This window comes from Erigeron canadensis, chromosome 1, assembly GCF_010389155.1.
Source record: "Erigeron canadensis isolate Cc75 chromosome 1, C_canadensis_v1, whole genome shotgun sequence".
Lineage (NCBI taxonomy): Eukaryota > Viridiplantae > Streptophyta > Magnoliopsida > Asterales > Asteraceae > Erigeron > Erigeron canadensis.
In genome coordinates this window covers 50,919,495-50,945,657 of record NC_057761.1, presented here as the reverse complement: position 1 = coordinate 50,945,657, position 26,163 = coordinate 50,919,495, and the positions used below count along the sequence as shown (strand labels likewise).

At 31.7% G+C, this 26,163-nt stretch overlaps 3 protein-coding genes across 3 annotated transcripts; 2 read left to right on the top strand and 1 right to left on the bottom strand.

The window, feature by feature from the left end:
* Positions 1 to 10,564: 10,564 nt before the first annotated feature.
* Positions 10,565 to 10,915, bottom strand: LOC122585582 (14 kDa proline-rich protein DC2.15-like). Its single transcript, XM_043757706.1, has one exon. The coding sequence runs from the start codon at positions 10,913 to 10,915 to the stop codon at positions 10,565 to 10,567; it is 351 nt and encodes a 116-aa protein (XP_043613641.1).
* A 5,259-nt stretch (positions 10,916 to 16,174) lies between these two features.
* Positions 16,175 to 17,001, top strand: LOC122586046 (36.4 kDa proline-rich protein). Its single transcript, XM_043758159.1, has one exon. The coding sequence runs from the start codon at positions 16,210 to 16,212 to the stop codon at positions 16,999 to 17,001; it is 792 nt and encodes a 263-aa protein (XP_043614094.1). The 5' UTR covers positions 16,175 to 16,209.
* A 5,303-nt stretch (positions 17,002 to 22,304) lies between these two features.
* Positions 22,305 to 23,077, top strand: LOC122583561 (14 kDa proline-rich protein DC2.15-like). The gene has a single exon (XM_043755956.1). The coding sequence runs from the start codon at positions 22,414 to 22,416 to the stop codon at positions 22,798 to 22,800; it is 387 nt and encodes a 128-aa protein (XP_043611891.1). The 5' UTR covers positions 22,305 to 22,413; the 3' UTR covers positions 22,801 to 23,077.
* Positions 23,078 to 26,163: the final 3,086 nt, after the last annotated feature.

Here is a 26,163-nt window from a genome sequence, read left to right as displayed (position 1 = left end):
ATGCAGCCACAACCAACTTGTTAATAATCAACCAAATATTATTTTTAGTCTTCACTGCAGCAATATCAGCCACTATCTCATACAAAATTTTCCCATTTTTCATCCTGAAAGTCATATCCTTCATATATCTCCACACCTTCTGGGCATACTCACATTGGAAAAATAGGTGTTTATGATTATCAGCCATGCTTTCACAGAAAATGCAAAACAAATTATCATGATTACCCCATCTGCTCATCTTATCTTGTGTCATAAGCCTTTCATGCATGGCCAGCCCCAAAATGAATGAATGTCTAGGAATCAATTGACTATACCAAACCACATGATTCCAGTCCACCATAGGCCAGTCAACCCTTAAGTCCAGCCAGACATGCTTTGTTGAAAAATCCATTTTTTGATTTGATCTAGTAATCCACTGGACTTTATCCTTCTTATTGCCTTGAATAATTGGACTGTTAATTCTATTTAACACTGGAAATTTCTCCAACCAACCATCAGGCCAATTTATACTCCCATTCAAAACTATATCAGCTACCTTACAATTATTTTCCAATCTGGCATCATACAAATCTCTTTTGGTTATGAACTCACTCAATGGGCCTTCATTGCTCCACTTATCATACCACATAGACACCTGTGTTCCATCTCCAATTTCATAAACAATGTGCTTTTTAACTCTATCTCTTATATGAATCAAATTTTTCCAACTCCAACTATTAGTGCTCTCCACAGTAATCTCCCATATACTTTTGTTCTTTAATTTAACCACATTAACCCACTTAGCCTAAAGAGACTCCTTATTCTCCAATATTTTCAGAAATTGTCTTATTAATAGCACTTCATTCCAATTTTTCAAATCCTTGATACCTAGCCCACATTGGGCCTTAGGTTTACAAACATTCTTCCAAGAAATTCTGGCCTTTCCTTTAGCAGATTCCCCTGAATTCCACAAAAAATTTTTAAACAAACCTTCAATCTCTTTGATTACTGCATTAGGTAAAAGAAAAATAGATGCCCAATATGTTTGAATAGAAGCCAAGACAGAAGTAATCAGTTGAATTCTCACAGCATAAGATAACAACTTGTTCCTCCATCCTTCTATTCTATCCTTTACTTTCTCAATTAACACCTTGCAGTTCTTGATTCCCAACTTTTTAGCTAATAAAGGCACCCCCAAGTACTTCACAGGCAATTTACCACATCTGAATGGTAATACATGCAACAACTCCTGTTTGTCCCTTTCAGAGATGCTACCAAAAATATAGTACTCTTGGCCAAGTTTGGCACCAAACCAGAAACACTACTAAACTCATCCAAAGACTTTTTAATAACCATAATAGAGCCAACAGTCCCTTTACTCAATACCAGCAAATCATCAACAAAACACATGTGAGATAATCTAATTTCCTTACACCCAAAATGATATTTAAACTCACTAGACTCTTCAATATTCTTCTTCAAAATTAGATTAAACACCTCCATCACCATAGTGAACAGATATGGAGACATGGGATCTCCTTGTCTTAATCCTCTACCACCTTTAAAATAACCATGAGTTTCTCCATTTAAACAGATGGAAAATTTAGTTGTAGTCACACATGACATTATCCATCTCACCATCTTATCATGAAATCCAAATCTTACTAAAATATCCTCCAAAAACTTCCAACTAACAGTATCATAAGCTTTCTGTATGTCTATCTGTATTGCATACCTCTTAGGCCCATTTTTCCTGTTGTATCCCCTTAACAATTCTTGAGCAATTAAAATATTATCTTGTATATGTCTGCCTAGTATAAAAGCACTCTGATTGATATTAACTACCTTTGCAATCCCTTCCTGAATTCTTTGAGTAATAATCTTACTTATGCATTTGTAAATCACATTGCAACAAGCAATTGGCCTAAATTCAGAGACTTTGTTAGGTGTACTGACCTTTGGAATAAGAGCAATCAATGTGGCATTTATCTCTCCTAGCAGTTTGCCATTAGTAAAAAATTCCTTTTTGTCAAACACACCTCCTGTTTCACCACATCCCATGCTTTTTTATAAAATTCTGCGGTATATCCATCTGGTCCAGCAACTTTATTGCTATCTATACCAAAAATAGCTTCCTTAATCTCAAACTCAGTGACAAGTTTAACCATGACTGCTGCATCTTCACTACTTACCACATTCATAAAGAGCCCCTCCATTACCGGCATCACACAGTCAGTTTTCCCCAAGAAATCTTCAAAATGTTTAACAAACTGTCCAGGGACATTTCCTCCTTCATATCCTTAGGTTTAGTCCATATATCATCGACTATTTTAAGCGATCATTCAATCACATCGTCACACTTTTATTTACCTTTAGTTAAAGAGTATTATTATATAATGATACATATGGTTCTGGTTCAAAGAAAAGTAATAAACTAAAAACTCATATCGCTATACATCAGTGTATTAGTATATTTATATTTATGTTTTATGAATCTTCATATTTTTTATCACGATCCAAATGTAAAATTTTTATTTATTATTTTAAAATTTGTTTTACAATAATTAGTCTCACATATTATTTAAATATTATTTGGGTCTAATACTAAACCTCAATTACATAACGTGGATCCGTATATACAATCTTTAACTTTACAATGTCTTAGCCATACATCTATCTATTAGGAAACTAGATTGGTGCCCGCACAATGCAACGGCGGTAATAATGATGGTGATGATGTGGTTATTGACGTAAAAGTAATTTCATTGCGGTACATGGGATATGAAAGGGGGGAGGAGGGGAGCAAATTTTGAGTTAGGGTTTTTGCTATGTGTTTCTGCGTGAGGGAAATATAAAGATTGAATTTTTTTAAGGACATTTTAGTCACAATTTATAAAATAGAAATAAGGATGTATTAAAATGGATGATAAATATGTCATTTCAGGTTCTTAAAATTATAGAAAGGGGAAAAAAGTTTGTTTTATAAAAGAGTATAGATAAAAGCTTAGATAACCAAGTAACTCATTTGATATTGCATATTTAACTTAACGATTTCGGATTTTTCACTAACTAACGAATTTTGTAAATCTTATCTTCAAACCGCTTGGAGACGCTTTTAGTATAACTTAAATATATTGGGACTGTTAATAAGACTAGTATTTATAATTTTTAAATCCAATTACAATTTAGTATTTTGTTTAGTTAATATATAATAAAATCTTGATATGTTAAGTGTAAAATCTGAATATATGAAGTATACCAATTTCAATTAAAAGGAACATGAGTATAAAACTATAAATTTAAGACAAACTGACTCCCGAATTTCCCATATATAAAAATACATTTGGGCTTTGGTAGTGTTGAACGACTAGGCTCGATTGGTAAGTTGGACCCATGCATTAGAAATAGATAACTGGAGCCCATGATTTGAAGATTAAATGAAGTGCCGTCTTGTCCGTTTATCTTTCGCCCGCGTATGGTCCATGGTCGTATATTATCGAACGCTTGAAGTTATATAAACCTTTCTTGACATTCTAAATCTTCTAATTTGACTATCAGTTTGATAGTACTTTGGTTTATAAATATTTATGTTATATAATATTTGATATAAATATATAAATAAATTGAATTTGAAATATAATTGTCATTGATACGATTTTCATCAAATAAAAAATATATAATGAAAGACAAAAATATTTAAGGTCAACATAAAAGAAAAATACTTAAAAACTAAAGTTAGAATATTTAAAATGAGACTGAAATAATAATAGTTAATAACTAGTTTTAATTTTTAATATAGAATAATTAATAAATTATACGATAAACTAATATTTATTTGTGTAAAACTATCTAACTCTTATATAAAACAAACTATCCATCATTCTTTTTCAATTTTCAGCTTTTAAAATATTTAAACTATCACTATTCTTTATTCACTAATTTATATATCTTCACCTAATATAACTATCATACCTTTAATGAAATTATATACAACATAGGTTTCTCAAAATAATGACAATACTCTCCTTTAAATCAACTACTGAATACCAGTCTAGTTTCATTTAAATGAATCCAATTTATCTTAAAAAAGCAGCTTTTAATGACTCAACAAGATGGAAAATAATACTTTAGAGACTGGTTTAATTGAAAATAGTCTGTTAATTTTTAGAAACATATATGGAAAAGTATGTAGTGATTATAGACAATTAACATATATACTAAACCTATTAGGTAATAACCACAGCATGAAACGATGCTAGACGTAATAAATATAATGATCAGAGAAAAAAAGTGCAACTTTATTTTTTCTATGTTTTACAAACATATGGGTTTTTTTAAAATGCATAATTCTAATATTCACAAGCTTTTTAGTAAGATTTGGAGGAGTAAAAGTAATATAAATTGATAATTAATTACAAAAGATAAAGCAAACCATAAATTTGCCACCAAGATAATAATTTCATGAGCTGCTTCGAATCTTGTCCTGTTCTACTTTGTAATGTAATCGTGGATTGAGGTTTTTATCTGTGGTGGGATTAGGTCTTAATTAAGTTAATCCCTTTTCCTTTTCATTTTTCTAAACAAACCATATGTCATTTTTTTTATATATATTTCTATTATTATAGTGATATTATTTTATCACCCGGTTGATCATTATATCAGTTTTTGTTTTGTTTTTTTTTTTTCTTTTCTTCGACAAGCTTTACAGATTGAAAAGTTATACGTATAGCAATTCTATAATATAATAACTAAAAGATGTTATACAGATTTAACTTTGTATAGATATTATAAACATTTAATAACACATGGTCGGTCGTTTTAAAGGCGTCGTGAGGCCTACAAAGAATGATCTGTTTAAGGTTTGTAGAAGTGACGAAACTACACGTTGTTTTTAAACTTCTAGAGTGGCGCGCATCTATATTCAACATGATTACATGAACAACCCAAAACGGGTAAACAGATGAAATTTTCATTATTTGGGTTATCTGGAAATCGAGTCTTGTTAACTCAATGTAGGCTGTTAATTTAACCATGATATCCGTTACTGTTTCCAAAACTTTGGAGGTGGTTTCAACTAGACGTGGGCAAAATATCCGGTTCCAAAAAAACCGATTTGGATTATTTAGGAACTGGAACCGGTTCCTCGAGAACTGATAGATAGGAATCGGTTCCACTTTCGGATCCAAACGGATCCAAATTGGCTCCAAACCGGTTCTTGGACAAAAAAAACCCTAAAAAAAGGGTCAAACTTTGACCAAGAACCGGTTCCGGTTCCGATCTTTTGCCCACATCTGGTTTCAACAAGAATAGTCCGTGACACTATTTACCATTAATAAATGATCGGTAATCTCTATCTCTACTATTATCTATATCTATATCAATACTACTATATTATAAAGCAAATAAAGTTTCAACTTTAAAAAATGTACACATGATAATGCATGATTTACCATACATCAATGCTCCACAACTTTCAACTTTCATTTTTATCTCTCTCCTCAAATCTCAACCACTTATATTTTTTTCCTTTCCTCTATAAATCATTTTATTACTCTAATTCATTAAAAATCTTTTATCTCAAAAACCATATATCGATTAATCATAAAATTTATATGGGTGTTCTTAAAATTTCATGTTCTTTCATTAGAAATGTCATTCGATATACTTTCGACGAACTTTTAAATCAGAGGGCGGAGCCGGTACGTGTAAGTCATTTGGCTATCACACTCTATGATCTATCATCTCCTATGAATTATCACACTCTATTGCCTATCACCATCACAATCTCACCGTCGCAACGCGCGAGTACTTTCTCTCGTTGTGTTAAGTCTATTTGCTTATTCTCTTTATATAAATACAAAAAAATCTTAACAAATATTGATCGACACATATGGATTGAAATCCTCTAAAGTTATTATTAACTTTATAGGTAAAGGTGAATGATTTTGACCTTTACATTAAAATCAAAGGTCAAGATTTAAATATCAACTTTGAATCTTAACCTTTGATTTTAATCTAAAAATCAATATTCTCTCAACTTCACGTATGAAGTTAATAATAATTTTAGAGGATCTTAATCTGACACATATACGTACCATGGTGAAACTGGAATGGAAAATAATTCATTACACAAATTTCATTATTAATTTACGTTAGTTTTGTAACAAGAAAGGCTAAATTTTTACGAGTATGATTTTTCACGGCTTTAATTTTAGGTATATGTAGTGAGTTTTTAACAATTCTGTGCATTTTTTTAACCCTTTTCGATCATTAATTCCCCATCTGGTTTTTGCCTTATGATTAAGATGGTATTGGTGATAATATTTTTTTTTTTAGTTTCATCTTCTATATATAGTCGTTACCCACCCAAAAAGTGCGTAGTTGGTTAGTGCCTCCTTAAGGGGGCTTAATCAGGGGGCATTGCGCGCCCATTGTAGCAATATATATTCTCTTCGAGCTAGCTAGTATGTATGAAAAATCAATAAACTCATCATGTAGGTGACTCATGTCAGTGAGTAGCTAGATCAACGTCGTACGTTCAAAGCTGACTACATGTGACGACCAAGATGATATATATATATGAGCAGGCGGGGTTCATGCATCGATGAGTTTGGCATGGTGATCATCCACCATGATACTAATAAGTCTTGTGCTTATAAAGGTCAGCTTCTTGGAGCTTCTACCTTGTCACATCAGCATCATATAACTCAGGACTCTTCTCAGAACATCCACTGTCTATAAACAAAAGATTCTTGGAACTTCTTTACACATCATCAATTATTTTATAATTTATCTCACACACACAAATACATATATATATATACCTCACACATATATAAAACAAAAAAATAATAATAAAAAGTTGCTTGATCCTACCATTCCTACCGTCCTTGAATTTCTTGGTGGAGACTAGATATAGTGGGACGTAGCCACAAGGACGACATCCCTCAATAGCCGTCCTCGTCTTTAAGCTTGAAGGACGCTCATTAATTAGAAGATGTATAAGGACCGGCCTAATTAAATCAAGACTCATTAGACGTACACATGGTCGTTTAAATTCTTAGGTGCATGTACGTTCAACGTTCTATATATATGTCGTAATATATACTTGTCCATCGCTGATGATATCGAATGTACATATATAATACATTGTAGTGATCATGATAGTAGTAGGGTTTTTTCTCTTGGGTAAAAGGCTTTTTTATCACCCGGCCGGTAATTAAATATGCATGGATTATGTTAAAAATGATGACGCCTTTTTTATGAGACCTTGTTTAATAATTAGCATTAGAAGTGGAGAGGTTCATATATAGTCAAGTATTGAAGAGCTAGCTAGCTAGTACATGTGTATGTGTTAGGATCTTTCACGTACTATATAGGTAGTGAATTGTTGTGATGAATTTTAGAGTACGTAGTGAATAGAATTTACTTTCAACTACATAGATACGGAACATTAACATGCATATATAATCTATCTATCTTCAATTAAAAATACTCCAAATTATTTGTAGGCTAGGTGACCCAAAAGTAGGCCAAAAGATTGTGACGAATCATAAAATCACAAACTAAGAACAATATTACATAACTCAATAAATAATACAGACCAAATTAATCCCAAACAAATCAAAATCAATGAAGATCAAGATCACACAAACAAATTATTTAAGAACAGAATTGAATGAAACCCACCCCTTGCAAACCTTCAAATATAATATACTCGTAGTTATTAACATTGGAAACCAACGGGGACCTCCTTCCCGCAATGGTTAAGCAACAAACTCAGTCCGACTGACGCATCAAAGTTAACACCCAAAAGATTAGATTTAATGGCTTTGCAAATGCATGATGCCGCCTCCAAGTTAACGAGGCCACCAAAGAGGCTGCAGCAAGGTGATGTTGGTGGTGATCCTACCGAAATGCCGTTTAGCAAGTTGTTTAGTACGCCGGCACAGACACCGTAGTTGAGACCATAAGAAGGGCAACTGGCCCCTTGTGGTAATGGGTCTGAACTTGCTAGAGCAAAGAAGAGAAGGTTGATAGTGAGGACACATGCAATTGCCTTTAATGCCATTTTTGAAAAGAGAGGAAATTAAACTAGCTAGCTAGCTAGCTTGACTTTAAGTACGTAATGATCACAAGTAATATATAGCTAGTTTTTGTTGTGTGAAACTAATGAAGTGCTTAGTGGTATTTATAGCTAAGATGATATACAGCTTTCCCTTATTATTATTATTTTTTCCTTTCAATTCCTTTCCTATAATTGGGGCAATATATACCTAATATTTTGTTATTAGCTTTTAGCTATTAATAACATGCATAACCGAAATGATTCCTAATATATACATAAAAAAACTCACCCTTTAAATACAATGTGACGTAAATTGTTTTTTTTTATAAAACTGCAAAACATCCATGTGGGTTATTAAGTTTAACTATGACAACTTTATATGTGTTGAGTGAGCAAATTTAGGGATTTAGGATTATATATATTAAAGGAGAAAATTTCTAAAAGTTTCATTTTTTACCCCTAAAACTACTATTACTCTAGCTTTATTATAATCTGTATATGTAATCATATGTATATGACTATTCACAAGATCGATTAAAATATATCAGCCTCATTGCTAATTAACTAGACCATAATTGTAAATTCTGACATAACGTTTTTAATCCTGATTAAAGTTATGTCACACTGAAAATAAACTTCACTTTCAAAGCAGGTTTCTGAACAAATTGTATTCCGCTTGCATAATGATCACCAATTTCCACATATAAATGCAAATATTATGTTAATGACCTTTTGACTTCTATGTTTTACTATTTTTGCCTTTTTAAACTTATAAAAGAACATTTTTAACAAATAACAAAAAAAAAATACTGAATATAAGAGAAATAAAAAAATAAAATAAATTTGGTTCAATGGATAGTAGAAACTTTACGATGATCAATATTTTTATGCTTTGAATTTGAAATCGTATGCATCATTCTTATCTTCTTACTTGTCCTGGTATATATATTGAGGGGCGGAGCCGGCCACCTTATGTCAACAGGTGCAACAGAATTCATGCCACTAGGCTATACTATTAATTGAAGATCAAGTTACTAATCAGTAGTTAGCATTTTCAAATAATCTTCGTATATAATTAGTACTTATATAAAATTATGGCTATACGAACCTACTAACTTTGCAGATAAATTTTATAATTTTAGTTTTAAATGCGCTCGAACAAATTGCTAGCTTTGTCTCTGTCGATATTCATGCCACTAGGCTTATTAAGCAATTGCCGATATTCATGATCTTAGAAGATCATTTGATGATGAGCATTAAACTCTTTTTAAACACATGTCCTTTAAACACATTTTGTGTTAACAATTGATATAGACTAATATGAGTAAGACTGTAAGGCTTATACAGCCTTTGATATGAGAGGGAGATATAAGACTACATTGTGTAAAGTTTTGTTATTAATTTTGATATATAGTGAATACATCTTTGAGCTCCTATTTATACTATAATTTTGATAGATAAATAAAGAAATAAAATAAAACAGAATCGGAGCTTTGATCTCTAGCTTGTAGCCAAAGTTGAATTAATCTTCTTATTTTGGGAACCGCAATCTTTTCATTCTAACATTTTGTTGGGAAAAATTCAGGTCTTTTAACCAAATAGCGTAATAAAAACAGGGTCAAGATTTAAGTAGTTAGGCTGGTGCTTATAAGAACTTCTCCGGAGAGTCCTTTGAACCTTGGACGCAAGACATCATTGGTAGGGAGCGTCTTCGGTCGAGCGTCCTTCCCAAACTTCTTCCCCAAAAAGTTCACAGACGCATATATGTGAGACCTTTCTTTTGATTTTTTCTTTTCTATTTTACACCATACATATATATATATATAAGTTCCAAAAAGCCCGCCTTTATAGCTAGAGAGAGTCCAGAAGGGAGTCCTAGGTGATTTGGCGTTGAGGTGACAACCAAGAAGTTCTAAGAAACTCTCTACAATAAAAACCGCCCTTAATAGTCAATAAACGTACATATATCTTTTGAATTGTCAGTCTAAGATTAGTTAACAAAGGCAACAAAACCTTATATTATGCTGGGCAATAATTTTTTTTTTCTTAGGATAATTTCAAAATGAATATTCTTAACTTAGATAAAATGTAATATAATGGTTTTCATGAAAATAACTAGATTTTCTCTAGAATCGGAATTAAGTACTGTATATGAAAAGGCAATGCAAAAAAAAAAAAAAAAAAAACGCTAGGTTTGCATGTGGTGGTGGTGATGGGGGGTGGGGACACAAAATTGTACAATGCACAATACTAAAGAATTTGGAAGACATGCATTTAATTAACTAGGATAAAAATGATCCAAATCACATCATTAAGTATGACGGGAGCTAACGTTACAATGGCAGTAGCGAAGGTGGCTAGCCTTTACTTTAAGTAAAATACCAAAACAAACCATAACACTTCAAATCAACCATAAACACATCAAAAAAAAAAAAGATGGACGTGAACTCAAAAGATAATTAAACACGCTTGCAAATTTAAGAGTACTGATTAATTATAGATCCCTTGATTAATTAATTAACACTGGAAACCAGTAGGAACATCCTTTCCACAATTGTTAAGCAACAAGCTTATGGAAAATGATGCATCAAGGTTAACACCCAAGAGATTAGCTTTAATGTCTTTGCAAAGGCATGCTGCTGCCTCGGCGTTAACTAGCCCAAAAAAGAGGCCGCAGCAAGGTAAGGTTGGAGGGGCTCCTACAACGATGCCATTCAGCAAGTTATTCAGCAAGCCAGCACACGCACCAAAATTGAGACCGTCTCTAGGGCAAGTCGCTTGTGGTAATGGGTCTGAACTAACAAAGGCAAAGAAGAGAATGTTGAGAGTGAGGAGAAAGGCTGTTGTTCTCAAAGAGCTTGGAGCCATTTTTATTAAAGCTAGCTAGCTTGCTTGCTTTCTTTCAAGTATATATATATATATATATCAAAACGCAATAGCTAGTTTAATTTGTGGTGTGAAAATAAAGAAGTGCTTAATGGTATTTATAGATGAATATGATATGATGAATGCATGTTTTGAAGGGCTTTTTCTTTCAAGCTTTGATATACGAGAGGAATAATTATTAAAAAAAAAAAAAAATTAGCATAGAACCATGTGGTTTTAATTAGTATAAGATGAACCTAATCAACAATCACTAGCATGTTACATGTGTAATGCGGCGATGGTCATGGTGGTAACAATGTAATGGTGTGGAGGTGTCTGTTGATGGTAGAGATGACATCAAGTGATGTATAATTGATGTAAATATATAATTAATGAAGATTATTTGTTATATAATAAAAGATTGATAATGTAATTTAACCATTAATGTTACGGGTAGTGTATGTGAAAATTTTTTAAGGGATGTTTAGTAAAAATATTACATATTTTTCAAAATTTTTAAAAATAAAATGTTATTCTTTTATAATATCTTTACTCCTTTATAAAGCATTTTGGGTTTTTTATTTATGGTATGTCTTAAAAATTAAACATATTTTTTTTCCAAAAAGCCCCTTTCAGCACATTTATGGTTTACAAAATGTCCCTCCACACATTACAACACTAAATTACCACATCTACCTGTTGAGTCATGGATTCGCTGAGAGACTCAGCGAGGCACTTCATCAGCGAGCTCTCAGCGACCTACATTATCTTCGAGTTAAAGGATAAGTTCAATGACTCACCATTATATTTGTAAGTCAAATATGGGCGGGAAAATGAAGATAAGAAGAGTGGTCCTAAAGACACGTATTGATCAAGAAGATTGAAGACATGTGATCATGTACCAAAACGGTACCTGAGTCTTTCTCTCTCATACCGGATTTGGAAACAAACAAGATGAAGACAGAGAACCCTGCAGATCTGAGAGATCCACCAATATATGGTTGACAACCTTGAGGTGTCAACATCTATTGGGTTTTTATGTGATTCTCATCTCTGCTTATATAAGGAATCACTTGACCTAGCCGCAACCCTTGTTGGTGTAGTTCTGCAATTGTCACTTTGTGTGTTCATTATTATTGTAGAACATTTAAGTTTTTGTGTGTCAAAAACTTAACAAGTATTTTTTTTCTTTTTCTTCTTTGTAAACCAACCATGTATTCACTGTTTAATTAATATATACATATAGTTAAACGTGTTTACTTTCTTATCTTATATTTCTTGTTTAATTTGTTTTGATCGTTGCAAACTTGGGACTTTCACTACCCTTATAACAAATTGTCACTCCTAAAACAAAATTCCGCTGCAACGCGCAAGTATTATATATGCTCGTATTATAAATAAAAGAACGGTAATAATTTATATTTTTTAGATAGGATGAAGAAGTTGATTCTTATTAAGACCATCAATGGTATTACGCATATCTTTATAAGGTGTCACATCATATTTTAAAAATTCTTAATTTTACTTTAAGTCATATAAAACATTCTTACGTATTATTACATTTTTACATCACTATTTATACATATTTTATACAAAAGTACAATAAAAATAAGGATACCTAAGGATGACATCTTTGACTAACGAAATCTAACAACAAATCTTTGGTTACTTTAATGGTAAAGATATCTAAGAATTCTTAAACATATCCTTAAACCACACTGTTCTTATGGACGGTTTAACCAAAATTATTTAGCGAGCATAGTATCCGCGAGTTACGATGGAATTTTATAACTATTTTTGTGGATGAACACATTGATTATATAATGTGTCAAACATATAGATTATAAGATTTTATCAATTTTTTTAATACCATATTGAAAGATTAATATTAATTAAATTATAATCAAAGATCGGTTTATACTTGTGGGTTTAATTTTTTTGTAAAGGTAATTTCGATAGTTAGGAATAGGATGTGTAAAATATAAAGTAAATGTAGAGGGTAGTATGAAAATAAAAAAAATGTTTAAACTTAATTTCAATACTTTTATAAGGGTTTACAAATATTCGCCTTTGAAAACTGAAAAGGTCCAAGGTAGAGTATAAACTACAATAAAACCTAATATGGTACCATATAATTATATATAAAGCTCTAAGGTGATCAGTATACAAATTAACATAAAAATCTCTAATGTAAGTATGAAGTATCTTAATAACTCTAACGACGTGCGTCTAATTCCATATGTAATAATATTTGTATTAATCATACCGTTAAGACAGTTCCATCTTTCCCAAATGTCCCATATCCCAACTTAGACATTTTCAAATGTGGATATATACGTTTTGGCGTAGTTAGATTACCTAGATTCCAATTAAGAAGCTAATAGCTAGCCCAACTTTAAAGTACTCCTGTTAATTTTGAGGACGAGCATTGTTACGAGATCATATCTGTGATGCAGGCTAGTATTGACAAGGCTTTATAAATTTGATGACAAAGTTTGGGATACCAGCTAGTTTTCCACTTCAATAGTTCGAATAATTCACTGATTAATTTTAAAAAATCGAAGTGATATCATCCTAAGCCACCAATGATAATTGTAAAAGGTAACATTACATATTTTTAATTCGCTCGACAAGGCTTCGGTCAAGTGTGACGGTTTTATGCATGCATATATGGTCATTAATATACAATGATATACCGATCGATATCCATTTATCTGCTGTGTTAATTGCTTTTCAAAAACCAAAACCAATTAATGAAACTTTATTGTTGTAAAATTAACGCTATTATTTTTTATTGAAAAGAAAACATTAATTGCCAAAAGACAATTTGTTCTTCATATATTTTAGTTATCCCTCGTTGAAGATAACATGTACATAAAGAAATTGTTACTCATGCAAAAAGGTGCTCGCTGTATTATTTTAATTGAAAATTGCATTTTAAAAGCCCATTCCTCGAATGGGAGCTTTGGTATCATGAGTAATATATATACATATATATATATATACCACCCAAATGGTTGTTGAATCTTTAATCACAATGACCAGGATTTAATATACCATACGATCGATTAGGTATTACTCGTATTATAATATAATAATATGATTAGACATATGCATAAAAGATGCATTCATTCAATTCGTTCATATAATTAACACAAGCCCTCATTATAATAATAATTAATTATATATAATAATCATCACATTATATTACACTTTATTGATTATTGATTAAACGGGATAAAAGGCAACCATCTGAAAACAACTTTACACTGTTTAAATATCTTTCATGTTAGAAAATGTTAACATATAGTAGGTGTCTATTTGTTGATAGATCTTTAATGATATTTAAATTTTAAAAAATGTTAAATATAGTCTTAAGATTGTATTTAACGTGTATAAATCATTATATTTTTTATATCAAAAGCTCAATCCTTAAATATTATTGTAAATGTATATTTTTTTATAAACTATAAATATATAACCCTAACCCTTTAGATTTTTTTATTGTTTAAACTTAGTAACTTTAAGAATTCAAATTCGACCAATGTAGGAAATTAGTTCACATGAATCACTAATGAACATAAAATATATTTAGGTCAATATTGGTCAGCCAAAAACACTTTATATAACTATCAACTATCTCTTTGGAAAAAAAAGGGGGAAAAATACAAATCAGGCAAATTAATATATATATATATATATATAACTGTGTATGTGTATGGAAAAATTTATAAATGGAAAATGATATATCTTCCTAAAACTCAACCTTATAATACATATAACAACTTAATCACGACATTTGATAAAATTAAAAAATAAAGTTAGAAGAAAAAACTAATAGATTATACATATCATATAATTAAGTTATTAAGACAATTATTAGCCTAACCTATTAGAAGGAAATATCATATTCCCATATAAATATCAACATCGTACTAATCACATTCACGTTAATCTAACCTTATCGGATAAGACGTTGTAATCTAATACGCACACAATTTTTTTTTAAAACAAAATGAGTTTTGTTGGCCGTTAATTTTTTTTTTATGACATTTCATGTATTAAAAGATTAAGCTATATTTTTAAAAATGTAATAATGATATAGAAGTTATGTGGAGAATTAACAATGTTTAAATAAAATATAAACCAGAAGCAAGAATAAACGTAGGACACCCTTTTCATTGTAATGTTAGAAATTTTCAACAAGAAAATTGCAACTTACAAAGAATACAAGTTACACATTACATAGGAAAAAATTGAGTGGACCAAAATGAAAAAAATGATAGATGTTGGGCCAAGATGACAAGTAGCCCAGGAAACCTGGCCCTGAGTCTATAGTTGTGCACGTACACGGTACACTGCACAGCTCTTAAAAATTCTTGGCTTGTTGAGTCTATACAAGTTACACATTACATATGAAAAAATTGAGTTGTCTTTAAAAAAGATCTTGTTCCTGATAATTCTTGGTTTGTTGAGTAATGTTTGAATGAAAATGGACAACGATACTATCTAAATTCTAAAAACATAAATAAATGGGTCCTTAGGTTTAATGGGCCGGCTAACCCCATGATCTCATGTATGTTCCTCCATTTGGATAATGGGCGATCGATCATAATATATAAAGAAAATTACAATATACAAGAAATTAACTACAGAGCTATAGCTATTAAAAGATAATAAACGGAAAAAAAAAAAAACAATTAAAGGTGTTTCTCAATTTCAAACGAATTACATGTAATTGTTTTTAAAATTTGTTGACAAGACATAAGTGATACTGTATACAATAAAGTTGAAACTAAATTACGGAAACATATACGAGTATATATGTTTTTTGAAACGTATAGTACAGCTAGCAAATATACACGAAATCATCTTTGTATATGTGTAAAACTAAAGTAAAGGTGGCTAAATGATAAGGATTCTATTTACATTTGTGATGAAACAAAGTCTGCGTGGACAGGTGTGCACGACCAGACTCATACTGAAACCAATGGATCGATTATATATGCATGGTCACGGACTGGTTTTGGAATTCGCAAAATCCCCTACAACAATACAAAATCTCTACTTTCCATTCCTGTTTTTTTTTTTTAACACTTTGTAGTATTTATGATGAGTTGTAGTTCTTCTGTTAAGTGATTTTTCCTCATCATCATTATCTCACTTCTATATATATTCACGGGTTGCCATTTATATTTTTATTTATATAGCTCTACGTACTTTACAAGATTTATTTCATCAAAACATGCACTAGCTAGCAACACAAAACCTTGTAAAATCAAGAAACACTAATCATCATGGCTTCTAAGATTTCAGCCATGTTCTACATCTTCTTGATTTTCATGTCTAGTACTTTCTTACCATTAGCTTTTGGTTGCAAAAATTGTCCACCATGTAGCCCACCTCACCATGGGCCTAAACCACCTCATCATGGGCCTAAACCACCTCACCATGGGCCCAAGCCACCACATCCTCCATCCACCAAGCCGCCACCACATCATGGTGGTGGAGGAGGTAAAGGAGGGTCTCATCCACCTAAGACAAACCCACCACCAAAGGTTCTACCACCTATAATTATCCGTCCTCCACCCATTATCCGTCCGCCACCTATCGTGATCCCGCCTCCGGTTATTTTGCCTCCACCAATTGTTCGTCCACCGCCTATTGTGATGCCACCTCCGGTTATCATGCCTCCACCTATCTTACCACCACCCATGATTTCTCCTCCAATTATAGTCCCACCACCACCTTCTCCTTCCTATCCACCATACACACCCCCTGGTGGCGGCGGTGGTGGCGGCGGTGGCGGCAGCGGTGTGATGCCAACATGTCCAATAAATGCATTAAAGCTAGGGGCATGTGTGGATGTGTTAGGGGGGCTTGTTCATGTAGGGTTAGGGAACCCGGTGGAAAACGTGTGCTGCCCGGTGCTAAAAGGTTTACTTGAGTTAGAAGCTGCAGTGTGTCTTTGTACTACTATAAGGCTTAAGCTACTTAACCTAAATATATTCATACCTCTTGCTCTTCAAGCCTTGGTGACTTGTGGGATGACCCCTCCACCTGGTTTTGTCTGTCCCCCTCTTGTTTAAATCCAAAAAAATCAATAAGATAATATGTAATGACGTAGGACATCTTGCCCTACTAATAGCTTAGCTAGCTAAATTACTTTGTTCTTAATTTGTTTGTGTAATTGTATGTTTAAGTATCTTTGTACGTTGTGTTAATTAATCATCATCTATACATAGTTTGTCTTCGATTTGATCAGCTCTATTTGTCTATATCTAGCTTAGCCATCTTTATCCCTTTTATGGAAAGTGTCCATGCACCTATTTAACTATAATTACTTGCGAACGAGGCATAAATCAACTGATAATTAATAGTCTAGGGGACTCTGAGGAGGCATCTCCGGTTTTTACCCACCTTGGGTTTAACTCTTAATTTGGAGGTGATCGACAAGTCTATATATGGGGTTTTTCCTAGACTGTGATCACATCCTGCCCAAGTTGAATGACAGTCTCTAAGGATCGAACGTTAAAAAACAAAGAATTACTTACGTATTCCATTTTTTTTTGTTAACTATTATCTAATTAATTAACAATTGCAGATAAAGTGATGTGTACGCCAACTTAATTGTCTTTCATATATAAACAGGAGTTATATATCCTGCTAACTTAAGGTAACATATGAAAGAAAATTAGGTAATTATGACTGTCGTCACTAATTAAGGGAATGTCGGTAGCTAGCTAGTGAAAACATTTCTTTTATCATTACTCGATCCGGTCTGCACTACTCACTCATGGATTGTGCTATACAAAAGTGCAGATGTTTATGTACTTGGATGCAGTTCCTTCAACAAATGTCACGGCCACTAATCACCTAATTGCGCGCTCTAAAGGGAAAATTTATTTAGTCACCATAAAAACAGCCCCTTTCTTCGAATATGTACGTGATCAAAATCCCAAGCAGGCGGAAGTAAAGAGGCATTATTCTTGTCAGTTGGTATGTAGGGAACAAATTAATGAACAATCCGCGTTAGTGGCATTTTAATGGATTATGGATCTGAAGGCCCACTCCTTAAAATGAAAAGTCTATCATTAGCCCAATATAGTTATATACTACAGTAGCAATTCACAACCCATTATCCGTAAAAGATGGGGCCCAAAGATGACTCCAGTATATATGTTTTCTGGTCATGTCGAATGCTCTTTTTCTAAAACCCGAATACTAATTAAAGATAGATAGTTTATCAAAAGAGCGTCCAATTGACTTGGCAGCATAAATAAAAAGGATCCGGAAATTGCTTTGCTCATTGAATAACAAATCAAAATTATCTTACTTAGTGCAACGATCAAAAGAAGTGTTAATACAAGGATTGTACTTCGCAAATCTATGGCGGGATTTAATTCCTATGGATGGGTGTATATTTGGATTCCGATTTGGATTCAGATTTCACGATTATTAGATCCTGAAGATGTTCAACTAGCTATTTAAGAGTTAAATGGGTCCGTTCTGAGTATCAATCATAGTACAACTTTATTGAGTATCAATCATAGTACAACTTTGTAGATTTCAATAAATCTTATAATGTTTAATGGAGCAAGACCAATTTTAATTTAATTGCTGTGTAACGTACTATTTAAACAGATGAATATCGCCGGGCAACCCATCGTTTTTATTATATACCCTAGGTCCATGGCCATGAAGTAGCTCACGGCATACAACTCTAGCTCAACAAGTGTAGTGTATATATTATTGTATCCATACAACTTTACATTAGCAAAAAGTTTTAATATACAACTCCGATTACCGATGCTCTAAACATAGATTAATGTATTTCATATGATATGACAATTAAATAGATATGTGCAAAAGAATTTTTCTAAGAATTATATCATGTGTTTTGATTATGGGTACAATTCTTGATTTGCAGAGCCAACCTGTTTGAAATTCACAAATTATAGCATATTTAGTCACGGGAACGTGAAGTCTTGTCCCTTGTAATTTTATTTTATTTTTTAAATAATGTATTTTATTTGGATCTTTGTACGTTTCTATAACTTGACATGAACTAGTGGCAATATATATGAGACCAATATTATAGCAATACGACAAGAATGGATGCAATAAGTGACATATATATATGTACCTCATAATTTCATCATGTGATCACTTGCAATTAATCTATCGTATGTACTAACCGGTCGCAACGAATTTCACGTTGTAAGATCAGTGCTTAATTGGGGGATCATATTTAGGTAAAGACTATTGACTGATCGATGGAGCCACTGTAAATCTTTAAACTTGATTCTATAACCTGGTTTCCCAATTTATCGGATGTACTTAATGCGGTTCTACACTCTAAAGCTCCACGATAGCTAATGTTTTCCCAGCTACTCGTATATACGAAAAATATTTACACGCCGGGTTTTTTTCCAACATAAGCTAAAGAGAATAAGTTACAGTTTGGGTTATTGCATCAATAAGGACAACTTCATTGGCCCATTAATTCACTACTAGAAAAATGACTTTCAGTGATAATATTTATCGCGTGGTGTATCCCGAAACATTTTTGGTATCTCGACCATATCGCTCCAAAATAGTGTGGGCCCCCCTATCTGATAAATCTGGTAGAGTAAAAGCGGCCCCCTGTCATTAATAGTCTGGTCGGGTTACCAAAAATATGGTCGGGATACCAGACGCTATATTTATTTGTTAGGACATAATGTACTCACCAATGGCCGCTAAAAATAAAAAAATCTGGATTGTATTGAGTTTTTTTGTTTAACCAAGCCGTATTCCCTAAAATAGATTTTTGTTTTATATTTTTTGAACGACAGAAATAGAATTTTATTTTTATTTATGATTTTTTTTTTTTTTGGTCAAAGTCAAAGCTGAAAGCCCGACTGTGGATTATTTGAGTTGAAGGGGTATTGACATTCCACTAGACGATAATGTCATTCCAAATGTCTTTGGCAATCATACAATGAAGAAGATCGAGGATATTCGATAGTCAATTTGACGAGGAGATATAAACATTACGGATAACAAGGTTTTGCACCAAATTGATGTACGAGCATAGATGCAGTTGAGCGCATAGTCAGGGTTACCTAAAAACGGTCTTTTGTTTTTGGCATGTCACGGGCCGGTTTTCTAGATCCGGATATAATACTTTCAAAAGTTCAGTTATTGACTACTTGCGAGTTTTAAAGGAGGAAAACATACTTGTTCTCCAAAAAAAAAAAAAAATGCTGGTAAATTGCTCATAAACAGTAATAGCTAGCTAGTAACTTGATGTAACACGTGAACCTTTGGTTTCTAATTTTCTATATTAATTTGTCCGGATCTGCCAAAATATTCGGGCATTCGGTGGATAATTTATGCAATATATGCAGGGCAAGTTGAACACTGATGTTATCATCACATATATTTTTTAGGTTGTTGAGAGCCAGAATTATTCAATAGATTAATTAATTATATATATTGTTCTTTTATTTTGACAAACAGAATGACAAAAATACATCCATTGCATGCTCTTCACGGGACTTCATTACTTGTATTGCTGGCATCACTAAATAATTCAGAGATCCAAATTGTTCTTAGAAATTACACATATATATGCTTTAAATTAGACTTTTCCAACATAAAATGATGGTAATATGTATATAAAACTAGAATCGCCAAAGAGTATATATATGTGTGTAATTATTGTTCTTTACAATATATGCATGCTACGCACATCAAGTATAATTAATCTGTATATTATAAAGATTTGTTTTAATAAATCTAAAATAATATACATGATAAATCTTTTTATTTTGTCATCACAACACAAGTTATAATTGATTTATATCTTGTAAATTATGTTAGTATCTTATTTTCATCATTCACTTTTTAAACCATTTTGTAACCCGAAACTAATATACCAATAATGACAGAAACATCTTGTCAACTTAACTAATGAGAGATGTTATGATATGATATGTTATACTTTAGTTTACGAGGATGGTATATGTCACAGTTTCAGTTCTCAAATTAATTGTATTTTTTGGATATATTCCCAAATACTATGCAGGTTGAGTTTTTTGAAAGAAAACTTGTTGAGAAAAGACAAAACATATCACAAAATATATGTAATTAGTTGATTACAAGTGTTAGTAAAAATGTAATCAAACAAAATATCGACGATATGAAATATTTTCGAAATGACATATTCGTTTCTAAATGATAATAATACGAGTAACAGATATGCTAAAAAAAAATTCTTTATCTAGAAAATACTTTTAGTGTGTAATTTTAGTCAAGGACGTACGAGTGAAACTTTTAGTCAAAGGACGTACGAGGAAACAAATGATGAAAGAATCTCTTTTCCTTGGAACCGTAAATTCTATAATCTAAATAAGTGTTGCACTTTTTATCATACATATTCTCATTCTTGATCCTCATCATTCATTTTATCATACGTCTATTTTTCTTTGTTAAAAACATTTTAAGCTTACTATTTAAACATATTAAACATATTGCTTTTATAAAATCAAAATAAAATACATAATAGTTAAAAATCTCTTACAAGACATACATGTTAACCCAGCCAATCAGATATTTTAGAGCATTGTTAAATCATATCGAAGATCATGCAAGTTTTCTTACAAAGTTACTAGACATATACATGTGATTTAGCTTGTAATTTAGAAGTCTACTTACTTTCTTTCTTTCTTTTTTTCTTTTTTTTTTTATCTAGCTAGGTGACCTGTTTTTCGTATCACTTTTAACTTACCATATAAACAGAGGCGGAAACAAAGGGGGCTGGGTTGTGCCAGCCTTCCCCAGTAGGCACAAACGCAACGAACATTTTATAGCTTGGCCAAAGATTTTTCAAAATTTATATAACATGATCCCCTCCAATGAGTTAAAAACATCGTATCCTGGCTCCACCAATATATATATATGTATATATATATATAAATGTAAAAGACTTTGAACTTGGATTGATTTATGAAAAAATAATTACTATATAAGCAAATTTTCTATAAACATTAAGCCTTAAACCAAAGAGTGATAGTGTCTAGAGTTTTGAAAATTGAGCCTCCATGCATGCATGTACATATCTCATGAAAATGTTTTAAGATTTTCTTTCATCCCTTATTATACAATCAAGATCATGTACGGTTTGCTTTTGCTTTTTTGGAAGTAGATACAATTTAGAAAATTTTATCTGAATTTGAGGCAGCATCACATCTAAGCGATATTAATGTTGATCTAGCTAGCTAGCCAATGAAACTAGTACTCCTGATCACATGCAAGATGGGAACTCTAGCACAAGAGTCGTTAACATATACACCATACATCGAAATACGCGTTACCTTAGATGCATATATGTTTCTATGAATAAAATATTACTCCATTTTATCTATATAAACCTCACAAACACATAGTAATCCTCACCCTACAACATTCTCTAACTACACTTTTATTTGGGCAGATAGTTTTCAACCAATTAATTAATGGCTTTCACCAAATACTCCACTCTTTTCCTAGCCACTAACCTCCTTTTCTTTGTTGCCACACAAGCATGTTTAACTTGCCAAACTCCAACAATTCCTGCCCCTCTAAAGCCAACTCCTTCTAAGGGAACTTGCCCAAAGGATGCCTTAAAGTTGGGAGTATGTGCTAAGTTGCTTAACGATTCCGTAGGGACGGTCGTTGGGCAACCGCTTGGCCACCCATGTTGCTCGATCCTCGGTGACCTTGTCAACCTTGAAGCTGCAATTTGCCTTTGCACTGCTTTGAAAGCTAATGTTCTTGGGATCAACATTAATATCCCAATCTCACTTAGCTTGCTTCTTAGCTCTTGTGCCAAAGAGGTCCCCAAGGACTTCGTTTGTGCCTAAATCATTTTAAATGAGAAAGAATTGAAATGACCAATCGATCACATGAATGGCATTTCTGTTGGCATAAAAAACATTGTCTAGTTTTTCTTTATTTTCTAATGTTGTTCACCTGGCATTGTGATTTTCTGAGTTTCGAAATTCGTAGTGTTTCGTTCTCCATTTAGATGTTATGTTGAGGTTCAAAAAAGGTCAATTGTTTGTGTCGTTGTATTACTTTTATTTACTAATGTATTGTACCTTTCATTTATTTGGAATTAATTAACTTGCTAATAGTTAATCTGTTGATGTTTGAAAAGGCGTACTATCTTCACGTATTCGGTAAATTATTGAATTACTGCCACCAGTGGCAGCCCCGGAATTTCAACACCCTGACCCAGCAAAGAAAATTATGCCCTAACTTTAACTGAATTCAAATATATAAATAACATTTTTTATAAAAGATAACTAGTATTATAACAAAAAAATATATATGCATAATAAAATCATAATTTTAGAATTACATACCATGGTAGTTACATACCACGGTAACTAAAAAGTTAGCGATGACAAATAAGTTGTTGCAAAATAATTATAAAAATCCACACTAAAAAGTGTGAACTTTTAGTTCTACGCACTTTTTAATGTGAAAAATTTTATACACTTTTATTTCTATATATTTTTACACACAAAAAAATATGACAAAATTTTTAATTTGTTCACACTCATTAAAAATGTGAACAAATGTAATATTGTTTGTACTGAAGTCTTAAAACTGTTCAAATATGATCATTAAACTTTTAAATTTTGCAAGGATATAATTGTTTTAAAATTCAAAGTTCAATGACCATATATATATATATATATATATTATATATATACACGAGAGTAAGTACCCGCGCGTTGCGGCGGTGAGATGGTGGGGTGATAGCTAGGTCATAAAGTGTGATATGTCATATAGTGTGATAGGTCATAGGAATTGATATGTCATAAAGTATGATAATCAAATGTTTTACCCGTACGGGTTTCGCCTCATATTTAAAAATTCGTCGAAAGTATATCGAATGACATTTCTAATGAAAGAACATGAAATTTTAAGAACACCCATAAAAATTTTATAATTTATCGATGAACGGTTTTTGAGATAAAAGATTTTGAATGAATTGCAGAAATAAATGATTTATGGAAAAGAAAAAAAAATGATTTGTTAAGATTTGAGGAGAAAGAAAGGTTATTATAGTTATTTTAGATAAATATAGAATAGATAAGATGGGCATTTTAGAAAAATACTTAAAATTAATATTGAAATTAAAGTTCAATGTTGTAAATTTAGAGACTTTTTGCTTTATAGATAAGCATATTTTATAGATAAGTATAGATATAGATATAAATATGTTAGAAGTTACAGCCATTTCTAATCACTAGTTGAAACTTTGATGGAAATAATGAAGTACGATGTGCAAATGCAAAGTTGTAAACAGTTTAATTGTTCGTTAGATAACTCTTGACCAATAAAATGTTTAAAATAATTTTTTTCTCAACAAGCTGTTAATGACATAGTTGTTCCACTAGCAAGGCGATATTTAAAAATCAATCATGTTTAAGGGACATACATCGTAATCAAGGCCACCAAAGTTCCCGAGATCATTTGCTCTATCATCAGAATCATACGTGCTCATTACCCATTCGGTTAAGTATATATTATATATATGTTCTCTATTGATAAACTTATTTAGATTATTATGTTATTGCTGACACTTAAAAAAATTCTTTTCCTTATGTTGTTCAAGGAACACTTAAAACTTGGAATATGGCACACCATAACCCGTCGCCTACTCGCCCAAAGGATTGGGTGTGGGTTATCGTCATTTTTAGCTAATTTCGTGTTTAGTGTTAACATCGATGACTCGCAAATCTTATTCGTTTTCCTTGATGAAATATTATCATGGATGGGTCCGAACCTAATTTTTTTGGTGAGTGATGGTCGACTTCTCTTGCCAGGACAAAGTTTGTGGCGAGATCGATAAACATTGGGTTAAACTGGGATAAAAAATGCCATCTCGCGAAGTTGGTTTCTATTTGGGCTCATCATTATGAATTAACTTAGATTGGCCCATAGGATATTCCTGGGCCTGTAGCCTGCTAATAAACAGAGAATGAGTCATAAACATAGAGCCATTCAGCCATTAAATGAGGCTCTCGGCACAAAAGAACTAGCAAGAATTATACGAGTAATAAATTTTCAGATTATCCACGAACCTCTGAAATATTATCGTGCTCCTAGTGGCATTATTTTCTTATATTCTAACACTAATTCACCATTTCAGGTGGTGAAAACGCATGTTTTTGCATAAAAAATAGATAACTAATTGTTAGTTTAATTCAAATATTATATATATATATATATATATTAAAACAGTAGGTATCCTAACTTTTTAAAGCCCTTCTTAAAATTAAACCTATCTTCAAAAATTGTCACATAGGATTTTATCCTATGTATCATCTTCATATGTTTATACAATATTTTTAAATTAAATAAAAACTTTATATACATATAAATTATTTAAAAAACAACACACACAAATCACATATCAAGAATAAAGTCCGTTAACTTAACATATGTTTCTAAATTTGGAAAATATTTATTTTTATTATATATCTATACATTTTATATCAAATATATATCTCATTGGTAATTTGGTATTTTAATTAGTGATTTACCTAAATATATTTATTTTATTTACCTAAAATTCGTGTTTTTGTCCATTTTTTTTGGTTAACTCGACTACACCAAACAACACAAACTCCAATCCCATACAAAACAATATCAAATTTTGATCTTTTATTCAACTAATTCTTGGTCCAAGTATTTTTCTTATTCGATAAAAAAAAACATTTTTTTTTACATTTTATAGGGGTTTTCTATATTAAAAAATATTTACAACCTTTATTCTTTTTTTTAAACCTTTATAAAAAGCGCACATCGTGCGGGTAAAAGACCTAGTATATCTATATAGGGGTTGGGTATTGTAAAACAAGTATTAATGTAAAACAAAAAAGACAAGATCTTGACCCTTAGATCATGGTTAAATTGATGCACGAAGATTCACGAAATAAATGATACACATGATTCACGAGATAACACAATGATTTTAATACACAATTGATACACGAGAAACATATTGTTTTATTTGTTTTACTTTAATACTTGTTTTATTTTACCTAAAACCTATATATATATATATATATATATACACACACACAAGATTAATAAGTGAGAGATGATATATATTTTTTTTTAAATCGACCTAATAATCTTTTTAACAACTTCGTTACATGATAATCGTAATCACTTAATTCTTTCTTCTAGTTTCATCATCTGAATTG